The sequence below is a fragment of the Pelophylax lessonae genome, assembly GCF_965119305.1.
Source record: "Pelophylax lessonae genome assembly, chromosome: 2".
In the NCBI taxonomy this organism is placed as follows: Eukaryota; Metazoa; Chordata; class Amphibia; order Anura; family Ranidae; genus Pelophylax; species Pelophylax lessonae.
Genome location: NC_138769.1, coordinates 365,737,154 through 365,754,141, shown reverse-complemented (window position 1 = coordinate 365,754,141; position 16,988 = coordinate 365,737,154). Strand labels below are relative to the sequence as shown.

Sequence of the window (16,988 nt, the reverse complement as noted above, 5' to 3'; positions counted from 1 at the left end):
ACATGTGAAGTTTCAGCTCTGTAGCATGTCCAGAACCATGAAAAAAAAAGATAATTTTTCAGTAGAACAGGGATGTGGGACCCTCCTTTAACACCTATATGATCTTTTTTTCTGGTTCTGGACATGCTACAGAGCTGAAACTTCACAGGTACACATTTTAGACCCCCCAGACACAAAATCACACAAAAAAGTTCTTAAAAATTGTCATTTTTGATAAAAAAATCCAATTATTGAAAAATTTAAAAAAAAAGAGATTTTTTGATTTTTACTTTGGATTTAGTATCTGGGGGGGTCTAAAAAGTGTACATGTGAAGTTTCAGCTCTGTAGCATGTCCAGAACCATAAAAAAAAATATTGTTTGTATTAGAAAACTTTCAGCACACAAGGTTGGCTTCGCTGCTGTAACACCTTGCCGGTTTAATAGAAGGCATTTTTTTGGGTTCTTTGCAGTCAGGAAAAACATCTGAACTTGTGTATAGTGGTACTGTGCACAAGTTCTGATGTTTTGCCTGCCTCCAAAAACCCCCAAAAAATGCCAGCAAAAATACACCTGGGCATTTTTTTTTTTTGACGCTAGCGTTTTTTTTGGCATTTTCTGGGGTTCTTTTGAGGCAGGCAAAACATCTGAACTTCTGTATAGTGGTGTATATACACACATACATATATTTATATACACACCTAGACATATATAGGTGTGATAGTAGCAGAAATATATGCTTGCGCTAATGAAATCATTTACAGTAATATATTTCTGCTACTATCACACCTATATATGACTAGGTGTCTATATACATATAATTATGTGTGTATATATACCACTATACACAAGTTCAGATGTTTTGCCTGCCTCAAAAGAACCCCAAAAAATGCCAAAAAAAACGCTAGCGTCAAAAAAAAATGCCCAGGTGTGTTTTTGCTGGCATATTTTGGGAGTTTTTGGAGGCAGGCAAAACATCAGAACTTGTGCACAGTACCACTATACACAAGTTCAGATGTTTTTCCTGACTGCAAAGAACCCAAAAAAATGCCTTCTATTAAACCGGCAAGGTGTGGAAACCGAGAAGCCATATTGGTGATCTGAAAGTGTTCTAATACAAACGATCTTTTTTTTATGGTTCTGGACATGCTACAGAGCTGAAACTTCACATGTACACTTTTTAGACCCCCCAGATACGAAATCCCCCCAGATATTAAAAATCAAAAAATCTCTCTTTTTTTTTTTTCAATAATTGGCTTTTTTTATCAAAAATGACAATTTTTAAGAACTTTTTTGTGTGATTTTGTGTCTGGGGGGTCTAAAAGGTGTACATGTGAAGTTTCAGCTCTGTAGCATGTCCAGAACCATAAAAAAAAAAGGATTGTTTGTATTAGAAAACTTTCAGCACAGGAGTATGGCTTCTCTGCTGTAAAACCTTGCCGGTTTAATAGCAGGCATTTTGGGTTCTTTGCAGTCAGGAAAAACATCTGAACTTGTGTATAGTGGTACTGTGCACAAGTTCAAATGTTTTGCCTGCCTCCAAAACCCCCCAAAAAATGCCAGCAAAAACACACCTGGGCATTTTTTTTTGACGCTAGCGTTTTTTTGGCATTTTTTTTGGGTTCTTTTGAGGCAGGCAAAACATCTGAACTTGTGTATAGTGGTATATATACACACATAATTATATGTATATAGACACCTAGCCATATATAGGTGTGATAGTAGCAGAAATATATTACTGTAAATGATTTCATTAGCGCAAGCATATATTTCTGCTACTATCACACCTATATATGTCTAGGTGTGTATATAAATATATGGATGTGTGTATATACACCACTATACACGAGTTCAGATGTTTTGCCTGCCTCCAAAACCCCCCAAAAAATGCCAGCAAAAACACACCTGGGCATTTTTTTTTTACGCTAGCGTTTTTTTGACATTTTTTTGGGGTTCTTTTGAGGCAGGCAAAACATCTGAACTTGTGTATAGTGGTATATATACACACATAATTATATGTATATAGACACCTAGCCATATATAGGTGTGATAGTAGCAGAAATATATTACTGTAAATGATTTCATTAGCGCAAGCATTTATTTCTGCTACTATCATACCTATATATGTCTAGGGGTATATATATACAGACATATATGTGTATATATACCCCCTATACACATGTTCAGATGTCATGTCTGACATCAAACATGTCCTCAAAAAAGCACTGGCAGTGGCAGCCCCTGCAGCATAAAAAATGCTTGGCTGGTGAGAAGCCATATTCCAGTTCCGAAGCAATTCAGAGAAATGATCATTTCTCTATAGCGGTCACCCTGCTATGGAAGGGTTTTGTCACCCTGCCATAGCAGTCACTGCCAGTTAACCCTACACTACACTACGGTCCCCTTACACTTAACACTTTCCCTACAGAAACTACATTTTTGAAGCTAACTTAAGTGTAAAGGAGCACTCTAACTACACTAGATATCCCTTTCCTCACACTAATAAATAGCTAAATGACACTTTTAAAGTAAAATTAACAGAACTGCTTCCACTCTCTTCCATGTCCAGTATAACAATGCTAGGAATATAGCGGGGGCGATCTTATATACTGGGGGGGCGTATTCACTAATGATTGGTCTAGGGACCCCCTAGTCACTCCAATCACATTCCTAGCATTCTCCTGCCCCCTCAATTGGCTTTTGCTAATGGTTCTGGTCCAATCACGGGCTTTTAAAGCCCATTTCCTGAAGCATTGCATTTTGGTCTTTTCTGGTTGCCGAATTCCGAACTTTTTGGGCAAAAAGTTCTAAATTCGGTCGAACCTCGAACACCCAATGTTCGGGCCGAACCGATGGTCGACCCGAACCGTTCGATCATCCCTACTCATGACCATGTTAGTGGATAAGGGGCACAGGCTACTTGAACTCTTATTAGGCCTTATGTACACTGCAACTTGTAAACAGCCGTTTAGGAGCAGTTGGGCGTTTTTTTCAGAAGCCCCTCAACCCACCTCTATGTTATCTTATATGTCCATATACACAGGGTCAGTACAGTCATTTAAAGGCAGTTGAGTTCAGTGTCGTTTTTTGGAAAGCAATTATTTGCGTTCAGGATGTTCAGAACGTGTGTTTACCGGCGTTTCAAATGCAAAAACGCGACCCAACGCGATCACCCGCGTTTAGCGCTTGCGTTTTTCCATTTTAAAGGGGAATGATTTTTTGACCTCTAGAAATGGTTCTGAGCACAAACGCCCGCTAAACGCGGCTGCAAACGCGACACAACGGACGTTTTAAACGTCCTTTAAATTCCAGCGTTCAAAGGACTTTTTTTAACGTCCCGTGTACATGTAGCCTAAATCTTTTGCCTTCAGGCAAAGAGGTCATTGTGTCATTTCATACACCATATTATGTCAACTCATGAAACCTGCTCCTGTTTTAGTTAGTCATAATTTGATCTAATTTTATATATATACGGTATATAATTATTCCAATATATGGCTTCAAATCATTAAATTACTAGCAGATATATCACAGAAAAATGATAGAATCTTGTGGTTTGTAAGATAAAGCTCTCAGTATTTCTGAAGCTGAAGGTTATGTGTTTTATATGTTGTAGTACAATAATGCATGGTAATAAAGCCACTGAGGTACAATGAAAACAAGTGAGGCCAATTTCTGTTTTGAACCTCAGTTTTTCATATGTTTTGCTTCTACTCGCTATGTAAAGGAAACTGTAGTCAGCAAATGTTGTAAAACAAATTGTCATGTACAAAGTAGCAGTTTATATGCATATGTCTACATAATTTAAAACTGGTCTAAAATCTCTTCCATTTCACAGCTTCGAGAACATTTGGCCAAAGGTCAGCGTGTGCTAGCGGTGAAAGGAATGACTCAGGTAGTTGGAAGTATGTTGAAGCTGGTGTCAACCAAGAACTACTACAGCGGAGATCTTCTTTTTTGCGTTGAAATCTTGCGCAATGTGACTGACACTTACAAAAGAGCCGACTATAAACCTTTAGATGAAGATAGTCAGGTAAGAGAGATCTTAAAAGGATTGTCTCAAAAATGCAAGTTTCCTGGTTAAATTCCTACAGTAAGTAGCAAAGTTCCCTTTAATGTAGTATGATATATTTCCAGACAGATATGAGTAACTTGTGATCATATATAAACAGAACTGTCAAAATGAACTTGTTCATTAACCACTTAGTGCAATTTTTTTCATTTTTGCTCACATGTAAAAATCTGCATTTTTGACTACAAAATGACCTAAAACCCCAGAACTTTATAAGTTTTTCTAAGAACAGAGGACTTGTAAAATAAAAAGATAGTGGCTGCACTTTTTTATGTTGCTCGCTATTTGCACAACTGCTTATTAAACATAGATTTTCAGGAAAAAATATAATAAAAATAATTTTACTAAGGGCTTGTTTACACCAGTGTTAGCCTGCTGAAGATCCATGGTGGATTACTTTTAAGAGGACATTTGACAGGCAGTGAGGAAGTGATATGTTGCCTCCTCACTGTCTGTTTTAACCCAAAAAAAAACTTGAATTGCCATGCTTTTTGGGCAGTTGGGGTGTGGCTCCATTCACTTGAATTATCCATGTTCAGTGGGCCATACTGCCCACCAACAAGACGGGGGTTTAATTATTTCATGTGCATACCTTCTTCCACTGCATTTGCAACTTGAGACTTTTAGAGCCCCCGACCAGAAGTGTAAATGAGCTCCCATTCTGACTTTTCTTGCTTTATGCTTGCTCCAGGTTAATATCTCAAAAGTATTGACACCAGACACAGCCAGGCAGCTAATATTCTTAGATGGAGGACAGCTGTGGCAGCTTCTGTATTTTCGTTAACCATTTCTGGAACTTGCTTATTGTGGAAAGCATATGTGCATTATGTGGACAACAAATTTGGTTCAAAGAGAATTTTTAAGAGCCCATTTATACCATATACATTGGGCTGCACTGGCCAGCCTTACCCAATGCAATCCTTATGCATAGACAAGGCAAATTGCCTTGAGTCCTCTGAGTTCCACAGCACTGGAGTGGTGCACTCTGGGGGAAAAAAAGTAGTTAATGCTTTATTTTTATTTTTTTAAGCAAAGCATGCTGTGGTGCAGTCCACCAGATCACAGCAATGCTGCAGTGAATGAAGATGAAGTAAATGTCATTTGGTGACATTTCAGTAAAGTTAAAGAAAAAAGAAATGGTGCAATGCATTATGGCAATGCATCAGCACACCAAAGCCTCTGGTGTGAACAAGCCCCTAATGTGTCTTTATCATGAATATATTACTACTTGCTATGTGCTCAGAGAAAAATATGCAATGAAATTATGTGAATTACCAGAATATGGATTTACACAAAAATTGAGGTCACTCGAAATAGGAGTTTTGTAACAACTCTGTTCTGGAGAAATTACCCTTCCAAGATATGCATAGTATATAAATCTGTGCTATGTAGGTGGTCGGCAGTTCCATTTTTACTCCTTTTCTGTTAGAAAAATGCTTTACAAAGAAGGTAATTCAAAAACTGGAACCCAAATGGAAAAGCGACAAACAAGTCAAATAATGTTTCAAATGTGTAGAAAGGGTAGCCGCGCTAAATAATAATAAAACAAAGCAGCAACTTAAAGCGGAGTTCCGGGCACAAAAAAGATTTTTTTTTTTGTGCCCCTCCGCTAGGTATGCCGCACCTGAAAAGGAATTGGATAGTTATTTTTTTTTTTTTTTTACTCACCTTTTTATTGAAGATCGTAAATACTCACCTATGACAGCTTCCTCCTCCAGCGCCGAGGCTCACCCCGTCACTTCCTGCCTCGCGATGATTCCTGGGAGCTAAACGTCATCGCTCCCAGGAATCAATGCGCCGCACCGGCCCCGCTCGTCATTTCCGGGCGAGGCCGCATTCCCCTGCTAAACAGCTTCTGGGCATGCCCAGAAGCTGTTTAGGAATGCGGCGCCGCACCGGAAGTGACGAGAGGGGCCGGTGCAGTGCATTCTGGGACACGAAGACGCGGAAGAAGACAGAGAAGAGGACCGCGCCGGCTTCAGCTGCCCACAACCGAGATGGAAACGCTGTGGAAGAAAATTTCTAAGTAAGTATTTCTTCTAAAAGGTAAGTGCGAACCGGGACAGATCAGAGGCTAGCCATTTTGGAATGTGCTAGCCCTGACTGTCCCGGGGGTATGTTCAGGAAAAAAACGTTTCTCTGCCTGGAACTCCGCTTTAAAGTGTGACAGACACCCAAAAGAATACTAAAAACAAAAGCTGCGCTATAAATTGAATGTATATAAATATTGTTAAGTGCAATAGTCCATAAATTCAATCGACCAAATTGTGTGAAGAAAGGTGAAAAAGTGTTATTAGAAATGTCCAAAATAGTCCATAAAATTAAAAAAAAAAACTTAGTTAGTGCATCCAACTGAAGTGTCAATCTTCAATATAGGGATATCAATGGTGTGCACAAAACTGCTTACCAGACAGAGCTGATTCATTCGCCTGTATGTGATCTCCAATTCACAATATAGAACAAGAATAAAGTGAATTCCAGCCTCAAATGTATTCAGTAGAGGTCCAACCATGTACATGTAAGGATAAATGAACTCATAGCGTGATACTGTATTATAAAAGTGCAGGTAACACCTATGTTTCCACCTATAAGTGTGATCCACACTCCAGAAAGTAATAGGTGCTAAAGTGTAGGGCAGTCACCTCCACCGATATCACAAACTCCTTACCAAACAAACATAGAAGTGTAGCAAGAAAAGGATCCAAATAAGTGCCAAACGTTGGTCATAGATGTAACCTCCCCCACATGTACAAACTGCTTACCAGATGTATGGAAATATAGTGCCAAATATTAATCAGAGGAATAGCCAAAGGAGGATGAGACCCATGGAAATACCAAACTTCAATGGAAGCTGTGACGTCCACCGATATGTACCACTGCTTACCAGAGGTATACTTGGGTATTGCAGACAGCAGGTGCTGAACTCCTCTAGGGCAAAGATTATGCCGGTCCCAGCAAGTATACGCTTAAATAGAATGCCGACAGCAGATATCCCCTCAAAAACATGGATCAAAGGTCCCAGCTGAAGGAGGACACTAATGTCCACGAATTTCCCCAGAGGCGTCAGATCGTATGTTCACATATAAAAGATAAAGTCCCCCATAGCGTAAAACCATAGACGTTTATTAACATAAAAAGAGTAACACTTACATATAGACAATGAATGAACAGCGCTGTAACAAGCCGCCTGCCGGTCGGCTACTACCACCCGTCCTCACGTCTCGTGTTGGTGACGTCAGCACGCCGCGACCGACGTACGTTTTGTCGTTTTCAGTGCCCTTGTTCATTGATTCAGTGCCCATTCATTGTCTATATGTAAGTGTTACTCTTTTTATGTTAATAAACGTCTATGGTTTTACACTATGGGGGACTTTATCTTTTATATGTGAACACACGATCTGACGCCTCTGGGGAAATTCGTGGACATTAGTGTCCTCCTTCAGCTGGGACCTGTGATCCATATTTTTGAGGGGATATCTGCTGTCAGCATTCTATTTAAGCGTATACTTGCTGGGACCGGCATAATCTTTGCCCTAGAGGAGTTAAGCACCTGCTGTCTGCAATACCCAAGTATACATCTGGTAAGCAGTGGTATATGTCGGTGGTAGTCACAGATTTTATTGAAGTTTGGTATTTCCATGGGTCTCATCCTCCTTTGGCTATTCCTCTGAATAATATTTGGCACTATATTTCCATACATCTGGTAAGCAGTTTGTACATGTGGTAGAGGTTACATCTATGACCAACGTTTGGCACTTATTTGGATCCTTTTCTTGCTACACTTCCCTGTGTGTTTGGTAAGGAGTTTGTGATATCGGTGGAGGTGACTGCCCTACACTTTAGCACCTATTTCTTTCTGGAGTGTGGATCACACGTATAGGTGGAAATATAGGTGTTACCTGCACTTATTTAATACAGTATCACGCTATGAGTTCATTTATCTTTACATGTACATGGTTGGACCTCTACTGAATTCATTTGAGGCTGGAATTCACTTTATTCTTGTTCTATATTGTGAATTGGAGATCACATACAGGCGAATGAATCAGCTCTGTCTGGTAAGCAGTTTTGTGCACACCATTGATATCCCTATATTGAAGATTGACACTTCAGTTGGATGCACTAACTAAATTTTTATTTCAATTTTATGGACTATTTTGGACATTTCTAATAACACTTTTTCACCTTTCTTCACTCAATTTGGTCGATTGAATTTATGGACTATTGCACTTAATTTTTATATACGTTCAATTTATAGCGCGGCTTTTGTTTTTAGAAGTCAAATAATGTTCTTCTATGGACATCACCACCAGATTTTCTCAATTTTTCTTTGCTCTAGTTATCCTAGAAATGACCCTTCCAAGATATGCATAGTATATAAATCTGTGCTATGTAGGTGCTCGGCAGTTTCATTTTTACTCCTTTTCTGTCGAAAAATGCTTTACAAAGAAGGTAATTCAAAAACTGGAGCCCAAATGGAAAAGCGACAAACAAGACAAATAATGTTCTTCTATGGACATCACCTCCAGATTTTCTCCATTTTTCTTTGCTCTAGTTATCCTAAATCCTGACAGCATTAGTTGTTTCCTGTTGGCAGTGCATAATACAAGTAAAGTAAATGATTCTTGTTACTCACAGAAACCAGCTTTAAATTGTCATTTTCTTTATGCAACTTCCTCTCCTACAGTTTTCTCTTTTAAAATTTGGCACATATTTATTCTTGATGATCTTCTCTTTGAAACTTGGCGGATATTTTCCCATGATATATCACTTTACCTCTTGATTATGCCTTTAGTTCGCTCTCGGTCGTGTTTATCATATGCATTGAATAAAGTAGCCAGCATCAGTGTTTTTGATGCCTGCTCATGTCCTCTTGTCTGTTGCACATTTTACTGCGGGTTCTGGTACGGAAGGCTTCTTGTAGCTCCATGCGTAACATGCAGGCCGAGCCTGTAAGTGCTGTCACAGTGAGTTGTAGCACAGACATAAAAGGCTCTTTTGCTTGTTAACAGAACTCATGTTGTGTATAATGTGATATTACAACCGACACACTGTGCTTTTTAGGCTGCTCTCTCTCATTATTCTGTTGCCCTCTTTTCTTAATCCTCCACTATTTTTTCTTATCTCTGTGATTTTTCTCTTATCGTCTCTTTCATTTCCCCCAATAATCTTGTTTATTCCATCTTCATTTCAGTTGTCTGTGTCTCTTTACCCTTGAGCGGAATATTCTAGTATGATTACGAGTTTTTTTTTTTTTTTTTGTCTTATGGACTGTGTGACTTCACTTATATCACACATTTTTATTTTATTAAACAAGCTAGTTTGCCCTTTCTACCTTGTATTTTCCTTCACAAGGGGTAAAGGCAGACGACTGCACATTCTCCTTTCAAATCCTCGCAAGAGACACATGCAACAGGGATACAAAACAATGCAATAAAAAGTCTGCCATTATCCAGTGAAGGAGTAACATAAGACTACAAATCAGCATTTTATGAGAAACTGTTGGATTAGTTGTAAATCTCTGCCAACATACAGGAACATTCCTATAATATGAAGTTAAGGAGTTCATTTCAAGCGTATTTAACCACTTCAGCCCGGAAGGTTTAACCCCCTTAATGACCAGGCCATTTTTTGAGATTTGGCACTTTGACAATTGCGCGGTTGTGCGACGCGTTACCCAAATGCAATTCATGTCTTTTTTTTCCCCCACAAATAGAGCTTTCTTTTGGTGGTATTTGATCACCTCTGCGGTTTTTCGTTTTTGCGCTATAAACAAAAAAAATAGTGACAATTCTGAAAAAACACCAATATTTCAACTTTCTGCTACAAAACATTCCCAATAAAAACATTTTAAAAATCCAATTTTTCTATCAGTTTAGGCCAATTTGTATTCTGCTACATATTTTTGTTAAAAAAAAATCCCAAAAAGCATATAATAATTGATTTGCACAAAAGCAAACTACGGGATCGATTTATGGACTTTTTATTTTCTTTAAAAGTAATGACAGCGATCAGTGATTTTTATCGGGACTGCGACATTGCGGCAGACAAATCTGACACTAAGTGACACTTTTTGGGGACCAGTGACATTAATACAGTGATTAGTGCTAAATATTATGCACTATTACTGTATAAATGACACTGGCAGGGAAGGGGCTAACACTAGGGGTGATCAAGGGGTTAAATGTGTTCCCTAGATGTGCTTAATAACTGTGCGGGGGATGAATTGAACAGTGGCAGAGAGAGATCTGTAATTCAGCTTAGCTGAATCACACAATCTTTCCCTGCTCTCTGACAGGAGAGCCGTCTTGCATTGTTTACATTCCAAGCGGCTCTCCTATCAGTATTGCCGAAGATCGCAGGAGTCCAGGGGCAATTGAGCCCACTCCTCCCACGGTCTGCCTCCCGTTGTGTCTAATCACGCTGTTGCCAAAACCGTGTGCACATAATCACGTTGATCTACGTGATTATGCGCAGCCAAGCCCCCCTGCCTCAGTAAATCTGCGTGGGACGGTCAGCAAGTGGTTAAACCTAAAAACAAAAATTTAATATATGGCAGCTTACCAATCCTTAGATGCAGTTGCTGGTTTAGTTTTTTAGTATGTTTAGTATTTTTTCACCTGGTAATCAAGCCAGTAGCACAACTTCTGTCTTAAGGCAGATTCTCTATCTATGGAGGAGCAACAGAGATGCCCTTGGACAGAAGAATTTTCTAGAGAGTGCAGTGTCAGGTGGAAGCAATTATATACTTAGTAAAATCTTAAAAATAAATACATTATACTCCTTATATTGTTTTATATCTTATGCACAAATACCGGTTCTGTCTTTTTTTTTAATATTAATTGCTCTAATAACTTTATTATATATAACATGATATACCATAATTTGTAACGCGATTATGTATTTCTCTCTTGTACCACCAATGTGTCCTCGACTCCTCAATAAAAAAGATTGTAAACAAAAAAGAAATAAATAAATACATACATACATACATTTTCCTGAGAGCACCATCCAGTAAATTATACAAACACAGACCAGAACAAAAAAGATAGGGCTTTGAATGTGCTGCCAGAGTCAAACAAAAATAATTAAGATAAAAAGGTTGATTTAATTTTTTCTTATACAGATAATATTAAAGGCACACATATAAGAATAATCATAAAATATATATCACAACAGTGGGTCAATGTTTTTTGTGAATATACTGCTTCCTCAGGACTGGGGCATAAAGTAACTGTCTTCAAGTTCACAATTATATAGTCCAGCTATAAGAAATTTAATAATATACATCGTAATATCACATAGAATAAATTAATGTCACATATTTTTTACTAAATTCACTTGCACAAGTAACTTGATATGGTCCCACAACAGCTTTTCATAGAGTAAAATCTGTCAGTAGTGTTTATGATGTCATCTCAAGGGCTAGCCTCCACAAAACAAAAAAAGTGTCAGATGGAATTGTAGATGGACTTCAATGACTAAGGCTTGCCAAACACGGTTCGAATCTCGACCAGTTCAGCAGGAACCGGCTAAGATTCAAACCCTTAGTGGGCAGGCTTAATGTACCAAGTTGATCGATTGATCAACTCGGGTACCACCAGCCTGCTTTAGCCACTATCGATAATCACTGTCTTCTCCTGCTTTCCCCCACCTGCTCCTGCCCCCCTGCCAGGAGAAGACAATTGCTTAAAAGGAGGGATTCCCCTGGCAACCCTGTCTGTGTTGATGGGAGGATCGTGCAAATTTATTTCCTGCAACCACGGATTGCAGGAAAGAAATTTGCACAATTCCCCCATCAAATTCACAATGTCTTTGGCCTGCCTTACAAATTAAAGCCTAACTCAAGTTAACACTTTTAAGCAGTTACAGAGAGGCTGAACAGGGTGCCGGTCAAGGCATGTGGGCGGATCCTAACAGCATGGTCGTGATTTGGCTGTACTACTCCTTAAACCTTTGACAATAAAACCTGGAACCTAATTGGTTTCTATGCGGAGATGCACCAGATTTTGCACTCTCCAGTTTTAGTAAATCAACCCCACTGTCTGGATCCTGCGTTGTTCAGAAGCTCTCTCCTCGCTCACTGGAGAGCTGGAGTGTAGAGGGGTGGGGAGTGGCCGGCTCAGGCTCTCAGGTACTTGCTGAGAGGCTGAGCAGTGTGTCGGTCCAGTTATGTGGGTGGATCCTGACTCCATGGTGGTGGTTTGGCTGTACTTCTCTTTTAAGCTTTGACAATAAAACCTGGAACCTAATTGGTTTCTATGTGAAGATGTACCAGATGTTGCACTGTCCAGTTTTAGAAAATCAACTCCACTGTCTGCATCCTGGGTTGTTCAGAAGCTCCATTCGTATGTAACAGCAGTTATGTGTGAACAGCAGCACAATCGCCATTGATTTTTATGGAGTACAAATCTGGCATCCACCACTAGACATGTGCATGACAAAAAAATGTTTTTTTTTTTTTCGTTTAGATCCATTAATCTAGTCATGTTGTTTTGTTAAATTCCGTTGATTCATTCAATTTGTATTTGGGATTCATATTCACAATTTGTATTCACAAGTCGTTTTATGTCTTTTTAGAGTTTTCTTCAAATTTACGATTTTTTTCGATTCGAAACGTTCTAATCACTAAATTTTGAATCGGCCGAATCGAGAACTTTAGATTTTTTTTTTATTCGAATGTTAAAGTGAACAAACAAAAGAAAAATCTTCATCAAATGATTACAAGAACTCTTTAAATCATCTTTGGCTTAACAAAAACAGTATTATTTCGAAATGGTACTCTAATAACACAGTCTTTGATTTCAGAAATATGTTTACAGTTCGAATTTGACTGAAATTCGATGTAAAATTTGATTCAAATTTCAATTCAAATTTCCGAAATTTGGACAAATTTAGTTTCGTTATTCAGAGCATTCCGTAAACGTTGTTTATACTGCAATTTGGGAATTCGGATATATCCGAATCTCCGAATAACGAAAAATTTGTCTGAATATTTATTCGGAACAAGAAACGCACGTCTATCCACCACAGTGTGTGCAGGCAGCATTTAAAACTGCTCGCCAGAGGTTGCCCCTGGATATTCTGTATAGCCTTGGTAATGTAGCCTAATTTATTAACAGCGCTATGGTATTTACATTTTTTATTTTATTGTTTGAAAATGCAAATGAAAAAACCTTGTTTATATTCTGAGACAGTTGAGTTTGAGCTTATACGTGTGCTGGTGACCCCCTTTTGTACTATATACAATGTCAAGGCTCAATACTCAATAGACTCAATACCCTATACTCATTATACAATACACAACATGCAATCCAGAGGCTCCAAGGTGTAGAGTGTAAGAATAGTGCTGATTTATTCATTTTATTTGTCAGTACTTTATATTCCAATCCTATGTATGTATTTTAGTAACTGTTCACCTCTCAGAGATTATTCCCTGTGACTGGGTAGGTGTCTGCAATCTGCTCATGGAATCAAAGACAGCATGAAATGACAGTGATTTGTCCATTTAGAAATAAAAAAAAAATGCATCTTCGGAATACATGTAACTTAAGATCCTCTCCTCTCGTATTCAATGCCCTTCCGAGTAATCTTCCGTCTCACTGACTTAATCTCTCTGTCTTCCTATACAGACGTTTTTCAATGCTGTCAGCCACATACTGGATGCGGATAATAGAGAGAAGTGGGAGGACGCACAGCAGGTGGGGAGCAGTGACGCCGTAGCAGTGAACTGCAGATCTGTGATGTCTGCCTGTGGCGTGGGTGGGCTGTTTTGTGTGTATGTGTGACAACCAGGGGATAATACGCACATGCCACAAAAATGTTGTCAATGTAATTACATGCATGCAGGGGTAATTCACCTGTTATGGCGCAAGCGACTGTATGGCTACTTGAGCTATGCTTGTAGGAGACAGAAACCACTGATGTCACATCACCTTTTTAGCGTTCCGGTAATTCCTGAAAAGGAAGGATGTGAGATTGGTATGGGAGCTGTAAGAAGTACTCGTTATATTAGTAGTCCCCCCCCCCTTTAGGCAGTACGCACACATTATTTCCCTTTTAAATTTGATTTTCATTAGAACTGAATCTTAATGCAGTGTGTTCATTGTAACCAAGGATACATAAAATACTTTGAAAGATAATAAGCATTTTTGTAAAGGAGGAGACAAAAGACACACTTGTACAGTGCTGCCTTTAGCGGCAAGCTTCCTAAATGTAATCGAATTGCTTGCTAGGAGAAACAGCTCCACCTTTAATCCAGCTTCCTTCTGTCTGCTCCGGCAGGTTAAAATCAAGCATTCACAGGAAATTAAAGCTTTAACGCATAAATCAGCGATATTCAAAGGCTGCTAGTTTAATAATGTAACTTAAAGCGTTTGTTAGCCCAACACTTCATATTCCTGACATGTACTTGCTGTACCATGTACTTATATGAGAAAGTATCCTGATCTCTTTGTATTGCTTCCTTTATGTGAAATCTCTGGTGTTCCTGCTAGTCCGTCTGCTTTCCTATTAAAAACTGACCACACTAAGCAGGATAGCACATTGTGGTCAGTTCTCTAGCTATGCTGGGAACTCAGTGTAAATGTTTGTTTATTTAAAAATCTTACAAACATACAACATAATTAAAACATATTTACATATATACAGAAAATAAATAAAAACGAATATATACATAAATAAACAAAAACAAACAAGCTTACATCAGCAATTAACAAAAATCGAAAATAACATAAATAGAACTATATACAAAGAAACATAATTGTATTATCTGTAAACTACTAAATTATGCAAAACCAACCCTACTTCAACCTAAACACACCCTCAGGCTAAGAAACGATTAGCCACTTAACTCGTGCATGCAGCCTTTTTCAAAAAGAAATCTGATCATAACAGAATCTAGGGGCATGAAAGGACAGAAATAAGCCACACACCCAGAGACTGACAGACAGCAGCTACGGGGACCTGACATTTCTCCATGCCTTAGTCCAGGCCCCTGGCTGCCGCCTGTCCCTTTCAAGATTCCAAATCTTCTCAACCTCACCCAGAATGTTGTGCACCACCACCTCGGCAGGAAGGATATTCCACGTGAAGTAACGGGCTACTAAGCTAACTAAAAAAAAGTGTCTCAAAATCCCAGTGAGTTTGAAAGGCTCCATATGACCACTCTGCATAATTCAAACAGGAAAGGAAAAGGATGCCCAGAGCCCCACCCACCCGCTAATAGTCTTCTATATTGAAGGGGCTGGGAACTTAATGTACTCTCCTCCAATGATCAGACTTGTCCTGACACCCCCCCTCCCACCTGCACAGCCATTCACTGGGAAGCTCAGTGTGTTTTTGCTTCTCCTCCCCCAGCTCGTATGCAGCTGAGAACAGAGGGAACGTGATCACTTATAAAAAAAAGGGAAAAAAGGTATTTATAATAATTTTTTAGATCTATACAGTTTCATTTCTATTTTAAACTAAATGGGTTGTCTTACAAAGTAATCATTTACAATCACTTTAATATATGAACAATATGTAAACTATGTGTAAAGTGTGTGTCACCGGCGCAGAAATATGTCATAAATTAATCATAAATCATCAGCCGCAGCTATAAGCAATTCTTACTGAAATGGGAAAAAAATGACCAGTACTATATATAGTGATAGCCGCGCTAATAATTATCTGACATATAAACTTAAAAAATATATTTAAAGTCCAATAGTGAACTATATTGTGTGAATGTCCCCGGCGCAACAAATAAAATTACTGCTGGTGAGACTTAATGCTGGTCTACAGGCATCAACCCATGTGAGTGTCCTTATATTTTAAAATTACAACAATAAACTGATTTAAGGGAGTTGTGCAATGATGGCCATTCTTGATTCTATCAATGCATGAGAGGGACTGTTACAGAAATTGGAGCCACAGGAAAGACCATAGGGCCCACAGAGGCGTTTTTATAAAGGATTTAAATTATACTATCTGCTGGTGAGTGTGCAATACAGCTGGTGGTGGATTTGCACAACATTGGGTGAAGCACTGCATGAAAAAAATATATTATTTTGGCACGAGTTGGAATTAATGGACACTTGGATATTTGAAATAACTGTTGTTTTTTGTTTTTTGTCATTCACATATGAGCATGATCTGAGTTAATATTGGGGATATATTGTTTAATTGTATAAACATTATATGTTTGCACTTTTATAGGTTAGCGCAGCTAATAACATTTTCTTCTTTTTTTCCAAAGTCCAATAGTGTAACATAAAAGGTGACTGTGAAATTTCCTCCATGACTCCAAAATCCAATGCGGTGCTGTGCACACTGATCCACACCTCTGTGACACTATCCACCACTGACTATTATGCTCACTCACCAGATCCCCTCCAATATAGGGCATTTTTATCCACTCATTAGGGATATTGGATCCACTATATTGCTCAATGGTTATGGTTAAGGATACATCCTTAATGTCTCATCCAGAGATATTGTATATCATATTCCTTTTCCACTCCTCTCACGAAAGCTCATACAATAAAGAAGATGCTATCATTGTGCAATATGTTTATTCCATAAAAGTTTACAAGTAAAAATGATTAAAAATGTTAAAATTTTAAACTCACATTTACTAGTGCCCTCCTACTGGCACTAAGTCTATCCAGCAACCCAAATCTGAAGATGTGCCGCCACTCCGTATGCTGGGGCCAGCGTGCATTCCAATTCTCAGCTGTGTTGTACACAAACCAAAGGGATCATGTGTGTATTTTGCCACTATGCTGTTGTACACACTTTGCTTTGTGTACAACACAACACTATATTTTAAATAGAGGGCTCCCCAAAGGCTGATCAATGTCATGATTGGTAAATGGGGGGTCCTCATCCACTTTGCTGCTGCCTTAACACGTTTTACTGGGAAAACAACCCGCTTTTTTAGAAGGACTTCAAGGCATA

At 38.7% G+C, this 16,988-nt stretch overlaps 1 protein-coding gene across 12 annotated transcripts in view; it reads left to right on the top strand.

Moving 5' to 3' along the window:
- The window catches only part of ADGRB2 (adhesion G protein-coupled receptor B2), a 695,259-nt gene that overhangs the window by 567,487 nt on the left and 110,784 nt on the right, over positions 1–16,988 (top strand). For all 12 annotated transcript variants that reach the window (XM_082246705.1, XM_082246713.1, XM_082246711.1 and 9 more), the window contains 2 exons: positions 3,816–4,010; positions 13,682–13,750. In XM_082246705.1, coding sequence (XP_082102831.1) covers positions 3,816–4,010; positions 13,682–13,750 — 264 coding nt within the window. The remainder of the gene's footprint in view (positions 1–3,815; positions 4,011–13,681; positions 13,751–16,988) is intronic.